Consider the following 20,719-nt stretch of genomic DNA (forward strand, 5'->3'; position numbering starts at 1 on the left):
GTGTAAGTAAATCCCTTCATTCCATTCCATGGCAGCGCATTCCAAGCTCCGATCAAAACACGATGAGCGATTTAGAATTTATTAATTTCACATTATCTCGATATTTTTTATCCGTAAAATACATTTGACTTGGGTATTTCTCCTTTTTTGTATATCAATCAAATAACACATGGATAAAAGGGACAGTATAAGTTAGGTTGACACCCAGTATTACCGCTCTATAACTCTATACTATATAAATCGATTGCATTATTTTGCATATCCCATACTTTATATATGATCTCTATTATTTTATACATGTCGCTTCTATATTATCTGTACATCGGTTCACTTATTTTACATATTCGTATACTATATTTCACATACTGGATCCACTACTTATATCGCTCCTTAATACGATATTATCATGCTAATAATATAAAGGTGCTTCGGAAAGGATTTCGCTGGATTTATTTTCGGAGGGTAATATGTATCTTTTTTTTTTTATTATCACGTGATCATACTTTCGTCGCGTTGCAGCGGCGGGGGTACAGTCAGTAAGCGGTCCAACATCGAACATCGCAAGCTTGTGTGTGTTTTATAATGCCTTGTGCTGGTGAATGTGTCGAGGGATCTCGGGGAGGTCTGTGTCCGTCGCCGAAGGTCACACGATGTGGGACATACAAAGCCTCTGTGAACATTGTGCATTCGGCATCAATGGAAGCTGTGGCAAGGGCAACGGAAATGCAAAAAAAAATGGACGAGAAAATGGGGAAAAGGCAAACGGAATTTGGGTTTCATGGCTTCAATTTCCTGCGATCAATCGCGTCCTCATAATTTTCTATCGGAACTGGTTACACGGCTGACATTCATTTCATCTAATGAATCATCGGAAGCAAAAGTAAAAGGGATACATACGCACGGATGACCAGCACGGATATCGATCGACAAGAGATATTGGATCGACATTGGAAAAACACGTGAGTCACAGGGAGCGCGTATAACCGTATTTCCCTGTAATATTTCGACGTGGGAATACCGCGTTCCCATTCCAGGTACCTAACAACGAACATTCGATAGATCGCACGGAAAGAGAAGCGGAAGGGTATTGGATTCGACTGTTCCACATCGACGTGGACAGGTTCTCGATTAAACCGGCATTCTCAAAAGAATAATCGGTGACCAATGAAACACAATCTCGCTTACGTAACTTACACGTAGATAAATAGTCCAATTATATAATATATTCGGAAGGGTTTTAAGAGAATAAAGATTTTAAAAGTTAACATTTATATAAAGAGAAATGTTATAAAATATAGAAAATTATTCTAGAAAATGAATTTAATTGTATATAAATTCTAAAGAAATAAAAAATTCCAAAAATTGTCTTACTGGCACGTACGAATATCAAAAGAAGAAAGACCGAAGATGATAAATTCCGCTAACTGCAGCGAGTAATCAGAAGGATCAAGGAAATGTATACATATCGGCAAAACATGTGAGAAAGGACTCGGACCAGGCACAATATATCAGCCGGTTGTCAACGTCAGCCTTCCAGTGGATCGAAAAAGAAACAATCGATATCACAGGTGAATGCACTCACCGCTGCTTCGTCTTAACGCGACGATTATAGCGGTGAAATTCCGCCGGGTCGTTGGGGTCGAAGCCCCGGCGATGTTTCGGCGGCGAGGACATGGCGGCCGCCTTCTTGGCTTTACCGTCGCTCGGATTCATGGTGATCGCGGGGTTGTTATTGCCGCTGATGACGGCGCAGGCAGTGCCGTTGCCGGTGCCGAGGTGCAGCGAGATGAGCGGCGGCGGCGAGGGTGGCAGCTGCTGCTGGGCGGAGGAGTGGCGGACGGCGCTGCCGGACGATCGCTCCGGAGGATGACAACGGCAGCCTGGTGCTGGCGGCTCGCCAAGGACACGTTCCCCGTGACCGACGTGGCTCTGGGGCACCGCGTTCAGCTCGTGCCTGGTAACCCTACCGGCGCCCGGCCCACCCATTCAAACCCGCGATGATCGCCGCCCGCGATGACTCCACCTCTCCGATCTCACCGTGACTGCCCCTGCCGACGGATTCCGCGCACCTGCCGCACGCTCTCGGTCTCGGCGACTCCGACTCACGCCTTCTGTTGTACCTCTCGATTCTACGATCACCGGTCCGTCGCACGCGGCGACTCTGCGAACGCGGCGAGAATGACGACGACGAAGGACCCGAGGACGTGCCGCCGCGTAGCCGGGACGGAACCCGGCACGCCGGCTTGCCCGGCCTCATGCACGCGTCACTACTGACTCGATCTGTCGGTCTCTCTTTCACCCCGGCTCGCACACGCCACTCATCCAATTTTCGGGAGGGGTGGTGCTCGTTGAGGGACGCGCGTTCGTGGGGCAAGAAGCGAGGAAGGGAAGCACCGGGTTGATCAAGAGAGTGGCCCTACATGACCGCCACCGGGAGGGGTGGCGCGCGCGACAACTGATGCTGAGACGCGATCCTACTTCCGTCCCGCGATCACGCCGACTCACTTTAACGCGATGCGATGCACCCTTCGCATCCTCTCGCATCCCTGATCCCTGTGTGATCACGCCCCCTCGCATCTGCCGCGCGATGGCAGCACCGCGGCGTTATGTATAAAGCACGATGCAACAGTATACGAAAAATTGGGAAAAAGGTGGCGGCGAGGGTTTTCCGCGCATCGAGCGTGACAGGAGGTGGAGGCTGATCGGCGTGAAAAACTAAGCGAGACTGACGCGGTACTGCCATCGACATAGGGATGACGCGATTTGATCGAAAGGAGAGAAATTTCGTTATACACCGACGTTATATCACGACCGCGACTTCACCTAAGTGTGCTGAAAGCACGCTTGATCATCGATAAACCAGTCCGCCGTTACATAAACCGATTGACATGATCGTGAATGACGCAGTTGGAAAATTAATAAGGAGGTTAACGAGAAAGGCTTAGTGGTGAACGTGGGAAGTCTAGACACCGTGGCGATTGAATCCATTCGCGTGAACACGCTATCTTCGATTGCAACGTGCCACTGTAAACTCACCCCCTTCATCCCCGCTCGCGCATGACGTTTCTGACTTTCGAAGGAAGCAATTGGTGGCAGCACTGCAGATCACGAGACTCAGGCGGACCGACAAGTACACGAGGGCGGTCAAGAAGGATCGTGGGAGGGGTAATGAAACACTGTTGGAACAGGGGCAGTGGGATAACTCCGATTAGTCGGCGGAGGACGCGCGAGGAAACCGACACGCCGATCTGATAACTACCCTTCCGCAGCCACGCACGAATACTTAATTACTCCATTCGTAAACAGCTTTTTATTTCTGCCTCATTTTTTCTTGCTTTTTTCCTCCCACTTGAATAATATTAAACTTTCTGCGGCTAATAGAAATTCCAGGCAGAATGCATTCTGAGATGGAAAATTGGTATTTTATTCCAAGTACTTTAAATTAGTACCTTGTTTTGAACTTCTGCGCTAAAAAAAATCCACCAGAAAATACTGGCTGAATCTACCAGAATCTGGTTAAATTAATAGAAATTCTGGTTGGATTAATTGGAAAAATCTGGTTCGTACATTTCTCACCAGGCGTTTGATTAATTCAACCAGATTTTTTTTTTCACAAATTTGAAATAACAGAAATGCCAATAAAGATAAATCTTTCTTTGAAAAAAAGAATTTTAAGAGAAATTGGAAAGCATTCCTCTGCCAACTATTCTGTTTTCCGGTTTCAAAGAAAGTACAATAGGGTCATTGAAGTTGAATTATGCGAATACTGAAGTAAAGAAAAATAATTTTAAAGGTTTGTACCGCGATCAATATTTCAAATTAAATCAATACAACAGCTGAATATTAATTTAAAAAAATTTGAATTATTTTTCCCTACAAAAGAAAATATTTCCAATTAAAATACAAAACAATGCAATCGATGATGATTCATAACAATCAATTACTTTCTGTGCCCACTATCATCTTGAAAATATTCCACTTAATTACCAAGTGGAAACTTGCAGAACAACACCAGCTGATTAAACACGTGAACATGACAATGAAAATAAAACACTCAATTATGGAATGAATCAAGAGCGAAGGAAAAAGCTCCTGGCGGAATGAGACGATCGATGGTTGGCAAGCTTGTAACAACGAGAGTAAAACACGTGGTCGAACTTAGCCCGCTGATCGAGTTGGCGATCAGCCAATTTATTCCGCCCAAGTTCGCCTGTGACCACTGTATTTGATCACGGAAGATAAATGCGTTTAATCTATGAAACCGTACTAGCGACCTTCACGGTATTCAATCTTTTCCGTTGGGAGATCGAAATGCACTTTGGCTCTCCCTTTCGCGCTGAGAATACTCACTCAACGATCAACAAAAATATCACCTCGTCAGAAACGCGATAAAAATTGCGAACTAATGAAACAGAAAAAAAAATTTTTTTCTTGCCGAAGTTTTCCTGATCTACCACAAGAAAAATAATTGCTAGAACGCTTCCGCCGACAGTTACAAGATGGCGGTGCCGCAAAGCACCACGGCCGTCTGGTCAATACCAGAAAATGAGGTTCACCTGGCACGCTAACCCCGATTCAAAGACGAACGCGACGATTCCAGGCAATCGTGCGTCCCACACCAAAGGTGTGTAGAAATAAAGCGAAATTGTTTTGAAGAAAAGTGTAACACAATATTAGTATACAAGTTCTCAACTTTTTGGAGTTTGAAAACTAAGAGAAGGCGCGAATAATATTAGTAATATAAGAAGTTTAATTGATTTCTGTGGATGTAAAATAAGATGAATAAGTTAATATGAGATTGTAAATGACTTAAAAGACGGTGAACAATTCTTTAAAATTAACTTAATGATAAAAAATGTCACATTATGGTCTACATAAAAATAAACCAATAATTAAAAAAAAAAAGATTTAATTGTATATACTTAAATAAAATACTTATGTAGATTTTTCATCTACTAATTGGAAATCTAAATTTCGAAAATATTTGTAAAATGTGAAAGTTACACGCGATCTGCAGTGCAAAGGTAAACTCTAAAAAACTTGAAATAAGATTAAACATTTAAACTGTTCTTAAAAAATAGAGCGTAAAAAATAGATCCACAGATAACACTCAGTAGTACAAAGTCATCAGCGTTGACTGTAGTTTGTAAGTGGAACTCGTAACTCAATCTTCGATCGTTGCGGTCATAGTACGATTTAAAAAGATAAACTGTTCTCACTAACTTTGCACAACTAGAACGATTAGGTTTCGTCAATTTCATGGTTTTACACCGCTAAGTTTCCCGGTGCGAGTTGTTTATAGTTTGCTCTAAGTTAAGAATTGCTCTATTCTACTCAGGATAAAAACAACGAAGAAGTATTTTAATCTAGAGTGCTTCTCTCTCTCTCTCTCACTCTCTCTCTCCCGAATTGATGAGAGCAAGCTCCACAAAGACTCTTTGATGTATTCCGATAAACGCGACTGACCAAAAACTCAAGCAGAAGCAAATAATCGATCAAGAGAGCCTCTTAAATGTTACAAGCTTTGAAATATTATTAACTGCTCAATGAAATGAAAAGTGGATTCCTTCGTGACAAAAGTGAATTTTAGCTATCGTCTATCCCATCTCACACACGTACCTGTTCGGGGTGCCATTTGTAAACAATCGAACTTGAACCAGTTGTTTATACAACCAAATCTTATTTTATGTATCTTCCTAAAAAGAAAACTTTTCTTTCTATTTTTTTTCGCCTTTTATACTTGGACCTTCTCCACCTCTCTCCCTTCTTCAGATACACTCGCTCGTGCCATCTAAAGACGGCAGCTACCAAAACGAACTAGCCACTCAGACCAAAAGAGCCGTTTCAAGCAAGCTTTTTATACTCTCACACCAATCATTCCCTCTACCCATACCCGTCGTCACGTGACGGAGAAATCTAGATGAAGATACCACGTATGCAGCATCCACAAGCTCTCTCCCGCGAGTTTCTCGGCCCTTCGTCTAAGTCAGTTTCGCCTGGCGTACGTATATATTTTGCGTGGACGAGCGCGACGGGGTTTTGGTATATCCTCGAGAAGGAGCTTTTCGCAAGCTCGACCAATCACTGACGCGAATGGTAGCACGGCGTCGGTATGACTGACTTTCTCTCTCCTGACCCGTTGTGCATGACCTGCACGACTTATGGCAAGCAACCACCGCTGAAGGCGGTATCTGTGGTTGGTCAGCCGGTCGGCCGTTCGCTTCCTTTCTACCTTCGCTACCGCGGTCTCTCCGCGTACATATATGTATTCGTGTCACGCCGGTGCCGCGTCGCGTCGTATCGCGGAACGCTCTTGTCAGCAACGTAACCCAGACTCGGTATCGGCTATAGGAATTGGAACGCGCCGGTACCACCGCGGCGATGCGATAATGCATTCGTCTTCGATTTGTGGCAGTTCGATAAGCCATGTAGTAATCGAGTCACTTTGCGCATAAAGTCGCTAATAGATATCTAGGGGATCGTCCATTCTTTAATAATTATCAAAAGATACGCACCATTTACTTTTTAATTTGAATTATTAAATATATTATATGGATAAAATTAAAAGTATAATACACTTAAAAGTATTATTAATTTCGAATGTAGCAAGCATCTCGAAATACTTAAAGTTCCTACAATTTTCTTTTGTTATATTTTATAGGATTTTATATCATACATTTTCTACAGTCTCTAGATAAGCGCATTTTCAAGCATTTCGCATCGTACAATCTAAAAAGGGGGCCACGGTCTCTTGAGCGTACAACAATGATTATCGTCGAGAGTGGCTTTCAACCTACTCGCGGGAGTTAAGTCGGTACATTATAAACCATCGCTGACATATAAGAGGTCTAAGAGGACGCTTTGAAACTCTGCGAGAGGGCTGACGGTTTATGGGACAGCTCCCATCACAGTTGACCACAACGCACGTTTCGCAACCAAGTCGGCGCGGCGATTCTAGATCTCTCTTGCCGGATCAATAATGGACTTCGGAATAAACACATTTAAGCTCAAATTATCAAATCTTGTCGCGGCATATGCGATGTTGAATAAATTCACGTATAATATCCTGCTGAAAAGAGCTCTAAATATGCTTCTTTCATCTATTTCGACATGACATGACGTATAATAAACACAAATACACCTAAAAATTTGTTTAACAAAGCCTAATTTAATTTCGCTGCCGGTATTAGCCGAATTATTTACGCTGTCGGTCCTTTTCCCTCGATATGTTAGAAATCGTCGGAAAACTATGTAGGGATAAATTCTCGAAAAATAGGTCGTGCTCGATATTTCCAAATTTTTCTTCTTCCTAGTCGTTGATTGCTTTTTCGCGCATCATAATCCTTTTTACATTCGTGGATTGACTATAGTTCGTCATTATTTTCAATCACTGTCTGTATCTTTTGCTTTACGCATCACTTTTGTTATCATTAAATTCGTAAATATTTTAATATAATCTTTGTGGCTATTGTCCTCTGTTTCTTTTTTTAATTTTTAAATTACTGCGAGATAAAGAAGTGTCTTTTCGCTTACGGTATAGAGATGAATGCGACCGAAATAGAATAGTCAATTTGGTAAGAAAACGAGACTTTTTTATTTATACAGTATCGTAATCTATGAATATCGATTCTGATTCACAGTTACAGTTTCACTCGCTATCACTCATGCATATTGTTACCAAAGCTACAAATAAATCAGTCTATGCAAAAAATAATCGATGCCGAATAAAAAAGTATTAGTATTTGGATGCTATCAATCAATTGTACTCCTAGACAAAGAGCTTTTGACTGCTTGCTTATCGACTTCCAAGAGCTTGCGTCAGATGGCATGAGCTTCCTAGAAACAAGCTCATCAAATGTTCGATTTTAACGTTATTTAAATAGATTGTAAGGAGAATCAGAAATGTATTAAAATTGCATAAAATTTAAAAAATAAGTTCTTTTATTAATAACGTCAGAGCATGTAAATTTTTTTAGATTTTTTTTTGTCGGTTAGTTTTTGAGAACATTTATCACAAAGTTTAAGATTTTTTAATGGGAGACTCAATGTTGCATATCAATTATCAACAAAATGACTTAATTTTCTTCACTACTTCCCAACTGATTTCATAACACCATTGTCGCAATAAACACCTTTCCCAGAAAATGTTTTAAATCTTAATTTACTTAATGAAATATACAGCATAAAACCCCTACGATATTTTTACCGCTAATTAATATAAAAGCAATTGTCTTGCATATCAGATAATACTTCGCAAGTAGAAATTTGCGCCCAAAACGGATCCTATTTGTCGACCAGTTCTCTTCCATGAAATATACGATCTACTTCAATTACGCGGTGCATAGAAACAAGTACTCTGCGAGCCGAACGGATAATTGGGGTACTCGCATCACATAATCATTACCTTTTCCCACGCTCGGGCGATTTCCGTTTCCGGCGCGGGAACATCCTCATCCCGAGAAATGTGCTTCTCATACCAGCGTGCATCGTGGATGCTCTAATCTTTAAACGCTTTTGGATTACGAGAGCCTGGCGACAACCCACTCGACGTGAACCATCACGTCACGATTTCTTACACACACCAAATATTCATCGTCAACTACCTCAAATCGCACATATAGATTGAGCAAAAAAATCGATCAGTTACGTCGATCGATCAAAAGTCGAAACTTCACATTTCGTGCACGCACAGCTATCGAGTTCTCACGAATCATGGTGCAAATTTCACTGAATTATTCACACTTTCAACACGTTAAATATCCGTTATAAATTAAATTCGGCCGCATTCGATCGATTTTCCCCGCGTAGAACAAATTTTTTAATCGATCGCCTTTTGCCACGTGCATAGATCGAGGCCTCTGCCATCGAGCAATGATACTAAAGCATTACGCTCTCCAAAAAGCCGTCTACTAGTGGAGACACTTTCACACAGACAGAGTATCCCGATGTTAAAAATACACCGCGAGCCTTAGTTACGTTTCCAAATCGACGTCTGGCCGTATGTACATTCAGCTGGATGTGAATCACCTATCGGTAATTATATTATTAGAATAAAAAACAATTTTTTTTGTTAACTTTGCTTATCTCTTAGAAACTGCTGTATATTCAGGTATTATTTGCAAAAGTAATATTTCAATTATGAAGTACACTTAAGCGAAATCAATGCTGCCTTCGAGTACAATCTTCAATTGATCGCGACTCATTTATAAAGTTTCGCGATTTTGTCATTCATCTCGTGCTCTCGTTTTCCCCACTCCGTTCGTCTATTTCTATCTATATCTTCCGTCCTTAATTTACTCCGAGTGACACTGGACCAGGCCACCAAACGGGATCTCCCGAATTACAATAGTCGACCGTCGCGTCGTGCGCTTTCGTGCGCCAGATCGCGATGAGGTTTAATTGATTTGATTTACAGCGGAATCGATCTATAAAGGGGGACGAGACGCAGGAAACTTGAGTGATATTGCTAACTGAACCTATAAGGCGATCGAGAAACACTCGGTTATCGGCCACTTGAGAAATATTGACTCTTCTTTAACGAAATTATTGACACGTGATTCATTGAAAATATCGCATCGTAAAATGCAGTAGCGAAACCGTAGTAAAAGTTGCAACTTTCATTAAATTATATCGATTCTATAAATACGATTTAAGTTATCGATTTTATATAAATGTCGTGCCTTGTGACTTTTAACCATACCGCGCTTTGAACTTCTCCGAACTTCCTCGGACTATTTTCCCTTTCTTGACCTACAATATCCGTAGCTCGCGCCAGAGGCATATAAGTTCCGGATGCCATAACATCACCGGGTATCACGGAACACTTCAAAGAAGAAGAAGTTTGATCGCAAATTTATTTCGTGAAAATGAACCCACGTGTTCAATTAGGTCAACAGACCTATAACATGCTGGAAATAATAAATCAATTTTAATTTTAATTTAGCCCGTTTATCTTGTGCTACAAGAAAATATTTTAATTCATAGACGAAGAATTTTTTAAGCATAACTAATTGTTATGTATAAAATTAATTCAAAATCTAATTGTACGATGCTCATTGATAGAGATATTTGTAGATCACTCTAAGTCCCTGAAACGCGTTTCCGACGCTCGGTGTGTTATGGTGGGCGGAGTGGCAGCCAGTCAGTGTATTTTGGAAACGAAGGTAAAATGTCTGGCCTGGGAACGGCTAAACAACGTTAGGCCGTTCGCCAGAAGTTGCAGGGTTAGGAAAGTATTCGAACGACATCATCTCTTCGCTATAAATATCCCCCGACATCTCACGACCCCATCGCAGGAAACCTTTATCTGCCAACATTTATAAAAACCATCGCCACTAGCGGACATGAAATGGATCATTTCTACGACATGTTTGCAAAATTTTCGAGTAACAGCATATCATTCACAGGTAATAAGATACGATGCATCAGGCGCAATTGGCGCGGGTCATTTCACCTCTTGGCGCGATCAATTGAGATTTAATCGTGTAGTTATGCGCAGCTTCCCGAAGTCCGACACGTTCTATATGCATTCCTAACGCGATAAATTCCGAACTAATTGAAACGAATATAGACCCTACGCGTCAGCTTTCAAATATCTTGATTTGCATAATTCTGCAGCTTTTCCGCTTGATCTCTCACTCATCAACCAGCCTATATGGCCTAAACTAGTATAGTTTACACGGTGCATCATCATTAGAAGCGCAAGATGAAAATAGAGGCGAAATTATATTCCTGTCGATGTTCAAGTGAATGGGATTGTGTCACAAGCTATCAAAGAAAACTAAATTTCAGTAACGAACTTCATATTGACCGTTAGCTTAGCAGGATCAAATGATTGACTTTTTCTATACTCAGAGAAGCTGAATCGCGAAAGATTGATGAAAAAGAGTCCCAGTTGACACAAAGCATCAGTAAATTACATCTATATTGTAATTTTGCATTCAACAATGTAAATGTAATGTAACACCACCTATAACACAGATGCCAATCTAACTAATGCTGTAACTAATGCTTCGTGTCGGCTGGAATGCCATCTCGGCGCTCATCGATAATAGAGATCAACCGTCCGCTTTACGCACTGGCGCAATGCAGACTGCGAGCAAAGCCACCGGGCGGTACGCACGCGTAAGCATGAAATTGCCGCCGCAATTTCCACTAGAGAGCAGGAAACTTAGAATTTGGTCACGTGTACGGCGATGATGACGTTAGCCGGATGCAGTCGGCGCGCGATCGATCGTAGTTCGAGGTGGTATAAAAGCTCTCCCCGCGTGTGCTGATACTTTCTATTATGTTTATCCGAACAATACGTGTATATAGCTCTCACATTAAACCACTAAATGATCTCTTAAATTAAAATCTTTGTAAGCGACGTTTGTCACACGTGACAAAGTTATAGCAAATAACATATCTGTGTAATAGATCAATCGTACAAATTCTGCCGCTCGTCAAAAAGTTTCTATGTTAAACTTGTTCGTATGTAGAAAAATTATGAGAGAATTTCGAAAAATTTGCGCTATCAACAGTTAAAAAGGATGCAACTCACCCTTAATGTATACGAATAAGATTTAGTAGCTGCACTTACCTGCAACAAAGAAATATAAGTACATTAGAATCAGTGAGATAAAATTAAAATAGTTGTTGACGTTGTCAAGTTATTTTACGCTTACATTTTGCCTTAATTACATTTTAGTTTCTTTATTCTCATTAGAATAATTTTATTCTCGTCCCAATTGTGGACATTGTGTTATCTGGTTATATTCTATTATTCTTATAGAAAATAATAAAAATTATACGTATAACATACATACATCTTTTTCCCCCAATAATAAACAATTGATTTCGTACAGATACAGAAGAATTAATCAAATTGTCTGCTAAAACAATCTATATAACGATCTGTGCATACAATGGCCATTCATCGGATCGTTTTTCGACTTGACGCGAGGCAGGTTCAAGTGCGAGCTAAAAAGCGCGCCTTTGGCGCGCGAAGACGAAAGGGAGCGCGAAACGGGGCAGAGCGCGATATGTCGCAATGCGTCTTGACGTCACCGACGTCACTGGTGGGATTCGAGGGGGTTGATAGGCGGAAAGGGTGGGGGGTCCAGATGAGGACCATGCGGACGCACGTGTGCACGTCGCCAACAAGCCATTGCGACGAGCCATCTGTCGGACGTCGCAACAAAGTGGCACCGAAAGCGCATCCAGCACTGGTAATTCAATCCCCGCCGTCGCGGAAGCACGAAGTCAATCGAAATAACTGAATCGATCATTCGTGAGGCAATGTGTCGGGTGGCGCGCGCGTTCGCATTGACACGATTAAAAACTATCGCTACTTGTATTAATACTCGTATTAATAAATACAAAATCGTCTTATTTTTCAAAAAAAAAAAACCGATAAGATCTCTTCTGAATTAATTAAAATCCTGATAAACCTTCCATCCTCCCTCTAATTTACTTCCGTCTAAATAATTGCAAAATTATTCATCTAGAAATGCGAAATTCAATTTCCTTCTTTTTATGCGCGAGATGCAATATTACTGTAATGAATTATGCTAGCGATGCGCATCCTGCAACCGAGTTTCTGGGTGAAAAAGGTCAGTCTCTCTCTCGGCTGAATAATTTGACACATTATACTTCGTTAATCTCATTCGCCGTCTTAATATCCGCGCGAAATTGCCGATGCCTCGAAAGGATCGAAAGAAGAAGCGGGCGGAATGAGTTATTATCGCCCTATATATCGGTCGGCATTTGAGACGTTATCCTGCGGAATTACGGCCGCAAAGTTCGCGAGGATAATGGCGTGCAGCCTCGGGAAAGATCGATGATCTTGCTCGTTTAGGAACTTCCGCGAATGCCGACGCTTAACGAGAATTCAAAAGAGTCGAGGGTCGGCCGTGTCGCGACCGTAAAGGACGATGCTATTTTGGTCCCCGCCCTCTCTCTCTCTCTCTCTCTCTCTCTCTCTCTCTCTCTCTCTCTTCCTCTTTCTCTTTCTCACTCTCCCTCTCTTCGTTGACTGCGAGCGGCGAACTCGGTTTTCAAACGCTGTCCTATATGAGAGCCGCGAGAACGGACGACGTACAATAATACGCGAAAATGGGTGCATAATTAATTATCACCCGATTGCCGTGGCGCGCGTTTAACAAATACCTCACCGGGACGAGTCTCGCAATTGACTCTGATGTACGAGAAGTTCCAGATATACTTCTCAACTAATGGTATTTGGAATGAAACTTTATAAAAAAATATACCCCAGACAACACAGTGTCTTTAAGGCAACACAATGTCCAAAATCGGGATATAAGACATCTTATATGTCCCGATTTTGAACATTGTGTCTGAGTAATTAAAAAGAAACTGAAACTTTCTCCGTTTGCACGTAACATGCTATAATCCGCGCTAATACGTTATAAACAGAGCCGTAACTAGGTGCCCTCGCACCGGGCGCAAGCTTCAGGGAAGCGCAGTCAAGACGATAAAATAAAAAAGTTTGAAAAAAAGAGGCATAAACAATTAATTCTGTCTCCATGACTCAAAGGCCGGGTTTACAATGAGTCACAGTCGTAAGAGTCGAAAGAAACTGACCAATCTCACAGTCTATTATTCTCCTTGCGGTCGAAGAATAATAAACTGTGAGAGAGATTGGCGAGGATTTGACTTCTTGGCAAAGACCTCTGGTCTACTGTATATGTGTATAGGTTCGCCGGACAACAGAGACTGACAAAGGACATATTGTCCACAGAGAACTCAATTGCCAAGGCAACTTAATTATGAAAATATTATTTTTGCATCGACGAGTTTGCAATGCATCACATAAACCTCGTAAATGATATTGTGAGATATAATTGATATTTTTTAAATAATTATTCTTTTTTTTTATTACAAGTATTTAGAAGGAGGCGCAAAATGTTCAGCTCGCACCGGGCGTAACGCAGGCTAGTTACGGCACTGATTATATAGATTATATAGATTGTTGACTCTCTATACGGAGAAGTTCAAAATACACTTCTCAACTAATGGTATTTCGAGTAAAACTTCATAAAAAAATAAAATTAAAACAAATTGAAACGTTCTCTGCTTGCACGTAACGTGCTTACATATAATCCTCGCTAATGTATTACAGCAGATATCATTGATGCGTACAGAAAATATAGAATCTCCAGCGAAAAAAACAAGTAAAATTTAAAAATCAAACTACACATCGAGAGACACATATGAAAGAATTTGTTTCACACTGAAACAAGTAGATGGCTCCACCCACGTCTCGTAACGAAGGTATGTACACGTGTTACACCCCCGTTCCAAGACGTAGGTGGTAAATTCTGCCGATGGCCACAAAATTTCTACGCTCGGCTAAAATGCCAAAAGCTTTTCAATATTAGATACATTTAATTTGACTAGCTTAATTTCGATGATTAATTTCATCAGTTATATATTCTTAAATTTGTTTTATATATAACAATTTACAAACAATTATTTATAAATTTAATTTTTTTCCTCATTTTTTTCCCTCCTTTTTATATCGCAAAACAGTTCGATCATTCATATATTGAATCCCTTATGAATTCTCATATAATCGATCATTTAAAAACGTCTAGCAAAATAAAATTTCGTTTCGCAACAGGTCTCGAAATATGTCGATCCGATCCCGGAGGAATTTTGACATTGAAAACGCCCGCGACGTCAAAGAACGGCTGATAATCGGCTCTGCAACGCAGAGCGGCATATACGAGCAACAACAACAACCCTTGCACCGCATCTTCACGCGGTGCGCCACTGCACGCGTGTGCGTGTCGGCTTTGTGCGCGCGCGCGTAGAACCCTCTCACTGGCCGGCGCACACGTCGTATTGATTCATCGCGAAAATCATGAATGAACGTAATTTCTTCGATGCCCGAGCACTCGCCGTGCTTTCTCATGCGTAAACGAATAAATCGTTCGCGATGCCGCGCGCAAACAAACTGTGAAATTAATCGATGACGAATGGTTAATATTTATTCGATGGTCGTTACCAAAAAGTATCATCTTAATTTATCTCCTGATGGCGATAAATATTACTTTTTGAACAGTTAAAAGATTCACTGATAACAAAAACTGATGAAAACTGCCGTTTATTCGTTGAGCAGTTAAAAGATTCGCTTCCTGATAACGGAAACTGATGAAAACTGCCGTCGTTCGTTCATTCGTTAGGTCGATATCCGTCTGCTCGATCGCGAGACCGGGGGAAACGTTGATGTTATAATGCTTGAAACGCGCGCGTTACTGATGTCTCCCGAAGGAGCGCACTTGACTCATTTGTATTCAGATTGTTTGAAAATTGCCGATCTCGGTGTAGATCTCTCGATTAAAAGTGCCGTCGCTATCCATTAGAAGACTCAGCTTCGTGTGCGGCATGCACAAGGAAATCAAGTTAATAGGAAACCTCCCTCAGGAACTACTTGCGACAACTACGGCAAATACGATGTCGGCGATGCTGAAGACAATGAAATGATGATACCCAAGTGGCGAGAAAATGGTTCAGAAATCTTTGAAACTTTAGATTAATACAGTTATTTCCCTCCCCCCCCCCTCCTCCAAAAAATGTCAAATTGAAAATTTCGATACTTTTGAAGTGTTATTACGTCTGAGGGAGATTTATTTTAAATACGATCGAAATAACTGTAAGAGCTGAGTTCTTGTTACTTACAAAAAAATATTAATTTTAATATTACCTTTATAACATATGGAAAAAATGTAACATAGAATATGTTTTAAACGATAGAAAGTATCGTCACGTTACATCGTCTATCATGCAAATCATCACGACACGTTGATTGCGAGCGTGTCGTGTCGATTGTTCGTGCTCGATCCTCGCCGGAAGTTTCACACACGCGATCACGTATCAACCAGCGTGGGGCTTCGCGGACTTTTCACTGCGGGAGAGCTTGAATTTCGCTGGATTTACCGAGGGATTTACATAAAGGATTACATTTGCTTCAAATAATACTGGTCAACAAAAATTTGTGTATCCTGCTTTACTCTTGAATTTTTCCATTTATTTACATGTAAGTAGACCAAATGTAACCATGAAAAACATTACTTATTGTTAGCTTTTAGTTCAAGAAATACAGATTATATATAATAATTTAAAAAATGCATATTTAAGAGAGAGAGAGAGATGTTAGAGATAATATTAAATATAAATTGAATTATTTTGTAAGAGTTTTTTTGTATTCACTTTCTTTTCTTATTTTTTTTACTAAAAAATAATACATTTCCTGAACAGATCTTGCCAGTCTAAAGTCTAGTTTCAAACTTAACTGAGTGCTTTCGCTTGGCTTGTCGCTTGTAGGCTACTTCTGAAGTATCCTTGCGGTTACAGTCAAACAGTAAACTGCTAACATATAGCAAGACTCCACTTTCCCTATTACCTCTTTTCCCATTGTCGAAATATCTTGAAAACGGTCATCCTATTTCTCATATTGCACCTATATTATTAATATTGAGTATCGTGAAAACGAGAGCTAAGATGCCATTTTTAATGACATACTCGTTATCAGAGTGCCATCACAAAATTAATATAAAAATTGACTTGTTTTGATACAGGATACATTTTTATTGTTGACTAAAAGTAACTCTCATTTTTATCTGTTATTCTAAATACTATATACAAATATTAATAAATTTAACATATTACTGAAAATTAACTAATCTTCAAGATTATCACATACTAGAAACTCTGTATCTTTAATTTATTATACCTCACTCTGTATCAAGCCAATGTTCCTTTCAAATATCGGAGTTCTCGCAATTTGCAGCCATTGCTGTCAATTCGTCGAAGATAAATCTCGAACAGCAATGAAGTCTGATAAAGGAACATCGTCGCATCGTCGCTCTGATTCGGCCATCCATTAAATACGATAGGTAATTATCGACGTAAATATATACGATATCTGCCGCAGTAAATGCGGCAAGGACAAAGAAATGGGTTAATTAACAGTAATCTGCTATAATTGCTCTATCTTTGATCACGCGGTCGGATAAATTTTTTTTCTCACACGCTCTTACTTGCTACATTAATCCTTTCACAGGCCTTTCAACATTAGGATTATCAGACATTTCATATTATAAATATTATTTTTCTGCACTTTTTGTATGCACAGCATGTACAAAACAGTTTATTTATAAAGGTGCCATTAAACTTATAACCTAAACTTGTACGATTTCCTGAAGAAAAAGCGAGAGAACCACGCGGCCGCAAAAGTAACGGATGTCGACGTTGATCAAGATTAGATGCGCGTTCAACAATAAGTGCGACCGAGAGTGCGACGGGGAAATGAGGAAATAACATGCTGAAACGGTGCCAATTTGAAGTTATACGGCAAGAAGAACCGCCGAATTCGGTCGCATTATAAAACAGTCATAGAGGACTTAAACCGCAGCGTGTTTTTTATCGCTGTCCTTGTGTTTTCGCGTCTTTACCCATTTTTTTCTTTCAACTTTCCACCACTTTTCATTCGTCTGTCAAACATGGTGAAACTTTCTCACACTGCGGCAAATTTTTATGTCTCACACGCATAAAACATAAAAAGTCTCGCATCTGGTCCTATAAAAAAATAGTACAAGTATTTATCTTCTCGTTCTCTTTCTCTCATTCTTCTTTTCGCGTATCTCGCATTCTTACGAGCTTTGTATGTGTAATAGAATAGTTCGGAAGTATTCAAAGTATTTCTTTTATGTGCTTAATAATACAAAAATTTACAGAGTGCTGTTTATCACATTAATTTTTTAAGTTAATTCTACGTTAAACTATAACTTTTTGCACGCTCTACATATTTATAAAAGGATAAGATGTATTTCACCGCCAACTTTAATTCCTATAATTAACACAACGAATAATTTATTGTTTTCCGTATATTTACTCTCCACATTCTGTATCTCGGGAACATTCTATATGCGTTGATCAGTTAGAATTATTGTGACGTTTTTTTATTTTTGTTGGATACTTTCCAGAGAACATGAAACTCGAAACCGGAGCAGTTGAATGAAAACATCACTCAACGAGCATTTTCCGCTATCCAGTAACCTTATATAGCTATCTAGCGGAAGGGATTAACGCGTGCGCCCGGATAATAAAGCGCACAAACCCCGGTGACAATTGCCATTTCGAGACAAATAGCGCGACTCGTAAAATATATCCTCGTGTGCTTTCCGTATACCTTTAATAAGTTTTGTTTTATCCCTCATTAAACATCATCCGATCGCGTTACTTATAATGAGATGCCGTAAAGATGCAGAATCGTTAGCAAAACAAACAACATAAGATATGTCAATTTGTAATGCAAAAATATCGAGAGCTATTTTTATTAATATCGCGATAATATCGCGTTATAATATCTTTTCTTTTAACAAACTTTCAATTAAAAAATTAATTTCTGAGGTATTTAAACTTGAATTTAACAAGATGACCATTCTCATCAAACTTTTGTTAGAAAAACAGCGATTATATTATAGACAAATTAAAAAATTTGAGATATCATTTTCAAAGTATTCTGCACAAAAAGCAGCAATTAATTCTTCAAGCACGATCTCGTTGCAACCTCCCTTTTTCCTCACCATATATAGTTTTCTCTCAGTAGCGTCCTTAATTACGCGGAAAATTTCGTAATAACCAGAGTGCACCGAGTTTAAAATATTAAAAATTTATCACAATTGCAGTAAAAAAAAAAGTATCGCTGTTTATAACACCTAATTTTTGCTACAAATATAAGATGATGAATGAGGAGTGCGCAACGAGATTAAATTACCATTTCTTTTCTCAACTTAAAAAGTATACGTGTCTTTTGTTCCTTCTTTTCTCTCAAAAGCCTAAACATATGTCTATGTCATTTTAAATACAGATCGTCGTCTGATGTGTCTGATACGGTGTTCTTTTTCTTGGATTTAAGACTTGTATTTAAAACCAAGCAATTCATTTCCACACGATCGACTATACGACATGCGTGGAATAATACGACGATCATTAGCAGTTTTTATCTTTCCCGTGGTCGCTGCATAATCGGCCGGGACGTAATAACGTTACACGCGACGCAGCAACACGTGGCACGTTATAACACTCGCGCGTCTCTCGCTCTTCAGACTCTTCAGAGCTTCCGAGAGTTTGCCGGCGAGTGATTTGGCAAGCCACTTCCCGATGCATGCGGTAACAAAAGCCCGAAGAATAGACGAGAAAGAGGTATAATTGGATTAACCTCGCCCAACCCCTTACTGATCTCTTAAGTCTCAGGTCTTGAACTTAAGGAAGTTGTGAGGAAAATCAGAAATGTTAAGAACTGCATAAAATTTTAAGCGCAAACTTATTTACAAATAAATAAATAATATCAGCATGCAGATCTTTTTACCGGTTAGTTTTTGAAATTTATAACAAAATTCATTATTTCTTAATGTGTTTCAACGAGAGACTCGATGCTACATATCAATTATCAACAAAAATAACTATATTAACAATGTTAAGAACTGGATACAGTTTTGTTTAATGTATAAAGAATATATCATGTTAAAAAAGTAGGTTCAAAGATTTGAAAAATATAACCACACAGCTTTCCTGTAATATTAAAATTTGCATCGCGGAATAGAACCGCAGTACTAAATCGACATAAAAACGTTTATTTAGTCGAAATTTACTATAGAAAAATTTACTATAGAAATTTACTATATAGAAATTTACAACAAAAAAAACTCAGCATAAAATAGATAACTTCTTTTACATCACATCTCAAGTACGTTTTAGCTTCGAGTGCTTTACTGTATAAAATATAAAGAATTATGCGAGATGAAAGTTTTATTGTGACATACAAGTGACATTAAGAAATCTTAAACTTTACAATCTTGAACTGCTACAAACTTTCTCAAAAAATCGTTGAAAAAAAATCTAGAAGAATTTACATGCCGATATCGTTTGTAAAGAGCTCATGTTTTAAATTTTATGCAATAATTCTTAACATTTCTGATTCTCCTTACAGTCTCCTGGAGGTGACCGCAATCGGAAGCGTCAGCAAAGATTTTTCTATCGAAGCTCGTGGCAGGCTAAATCGAAAACCTCATTCCCTCGTGATGACGGAAGAAGCACTTGGATAACCATTTTCAAGCACCATTAAGACTCAAGAGCGCAATGTGTTCTATAAAGATTTTGCGGCTGGAGTGTGGAACGAAAAGTTATCATTCATGTTACACCACGCTTTCCACAAATATTCGTCATTTTTCAATAATCAATTTTGCGCGTTAAGAACTTTTCGCGGATAATTTGCTGCTTTATAATAGTTATTTGTACAACAAGTGCTAAGGCGAGTGCGGTCACCGCACCCGGGAATTTTCATCATTACGCACGGCTTGCACACCCTATTTTATGTTGCAAGTGCGTGGAAAGCGGTCTATCACGCACGCGTAGCGTGCGCAATGGGCCACTTTCCATGCACGTGTTACATAAAAAATTATAACTATGGTTAAGTACTTTGTATTAATTTCCAGAAATGTCAGATTATTCTGTAAAAATCATTTCTATCGAGGAACATTGTTCGTCATTTTTATTCCTTTTACTGATGCTATTAGCGGAGGAACGGTGCGTTTGTGTGTGTGATTACGCTAGGATTCTCAAGCTGCTGAAACCGAGGATTATGGATTATGCGCTATATGATCCGTATGAGGATGCGTCAATATTAGTTCGCCACGGCATGCGGCACTGC

General features: G+C 39.7%; 2 protein-coding genes and 1 long non-coding RNA gene across 15 annotated transcripts in view; 1 reads left to right on the forward strand and 2 right to left on the reverse strand.

Moving 5' to 3' along the window:
* Shaker (potassium voltage-gated channel protein Shaker) overlaps positions 1 to 20,719 on the reverse strand; it is a 120,238-nt gene that overhangs the window by 79,229 nt on the left and 20,290 nt on the right. Inside the window, exon 1 of one of the 10 annotated variants that reach the window (XM_077398447.1) lies at positions 8,405 to 9,037. The exons of the other annotated variants lie outside the window; for them this stretch is intronic. Coding sequence (XP_077254573.1) covers positions 8,405 to 8,487 — 83 coding nt within the window. The 5' untranslated portion in view covers positions 8,488 to 9,037. Of the gene's footprint in view, positions 1 to 8,404; positions 9,038 to 20,719 lie in introns of those variants that run through there. 10 annotated transcript variants of the gene reach the window in all.
* LOC143893262 (uncharacterized) overlaps positions 1 to 20,719 on the forward strand; it is a 66,697-nt gene that overhangs the window by 22,218 nt on the left and 23,760 nt on the right. The window lies entirely within an intron of this gene.
* Positions 64 to 3,799, reverse strand: LOC143893259 (uncharacterized). The gene is made up of 2 exons (XM_077398455.1): positions 1,583 to 3,799; positions 64 to 670 (listed from the first exon to the last, which is right to left on the reverse strand). The coding sequence occupies exons 1-2, from the start codon at positions 1,984 to 1,986 to the stop codon at positions 490 to 492; spliced, it is 585 nt and encodes a 194-aa protein (XP_077254581.1). The 5' UTR covers positions 1,987 to 3,799; the 3' UTR covers positions 64 to 489.

This window comes from Temnothorax americanus, unplaced genomic scaffold, assembly GCF_048541705.1.
Source record: "Temnothorax americanus isolate GAGA-0224 unplaced genomic scaffold, ASM4854170v1 Scaffold12, whole genome shotgun sequence".
NCBI lineage: Eukaryota > Metazoa > Arthropoda > Insecta > Hymenoptera > Formicidae > Temnothorax > Temnothorax americanus.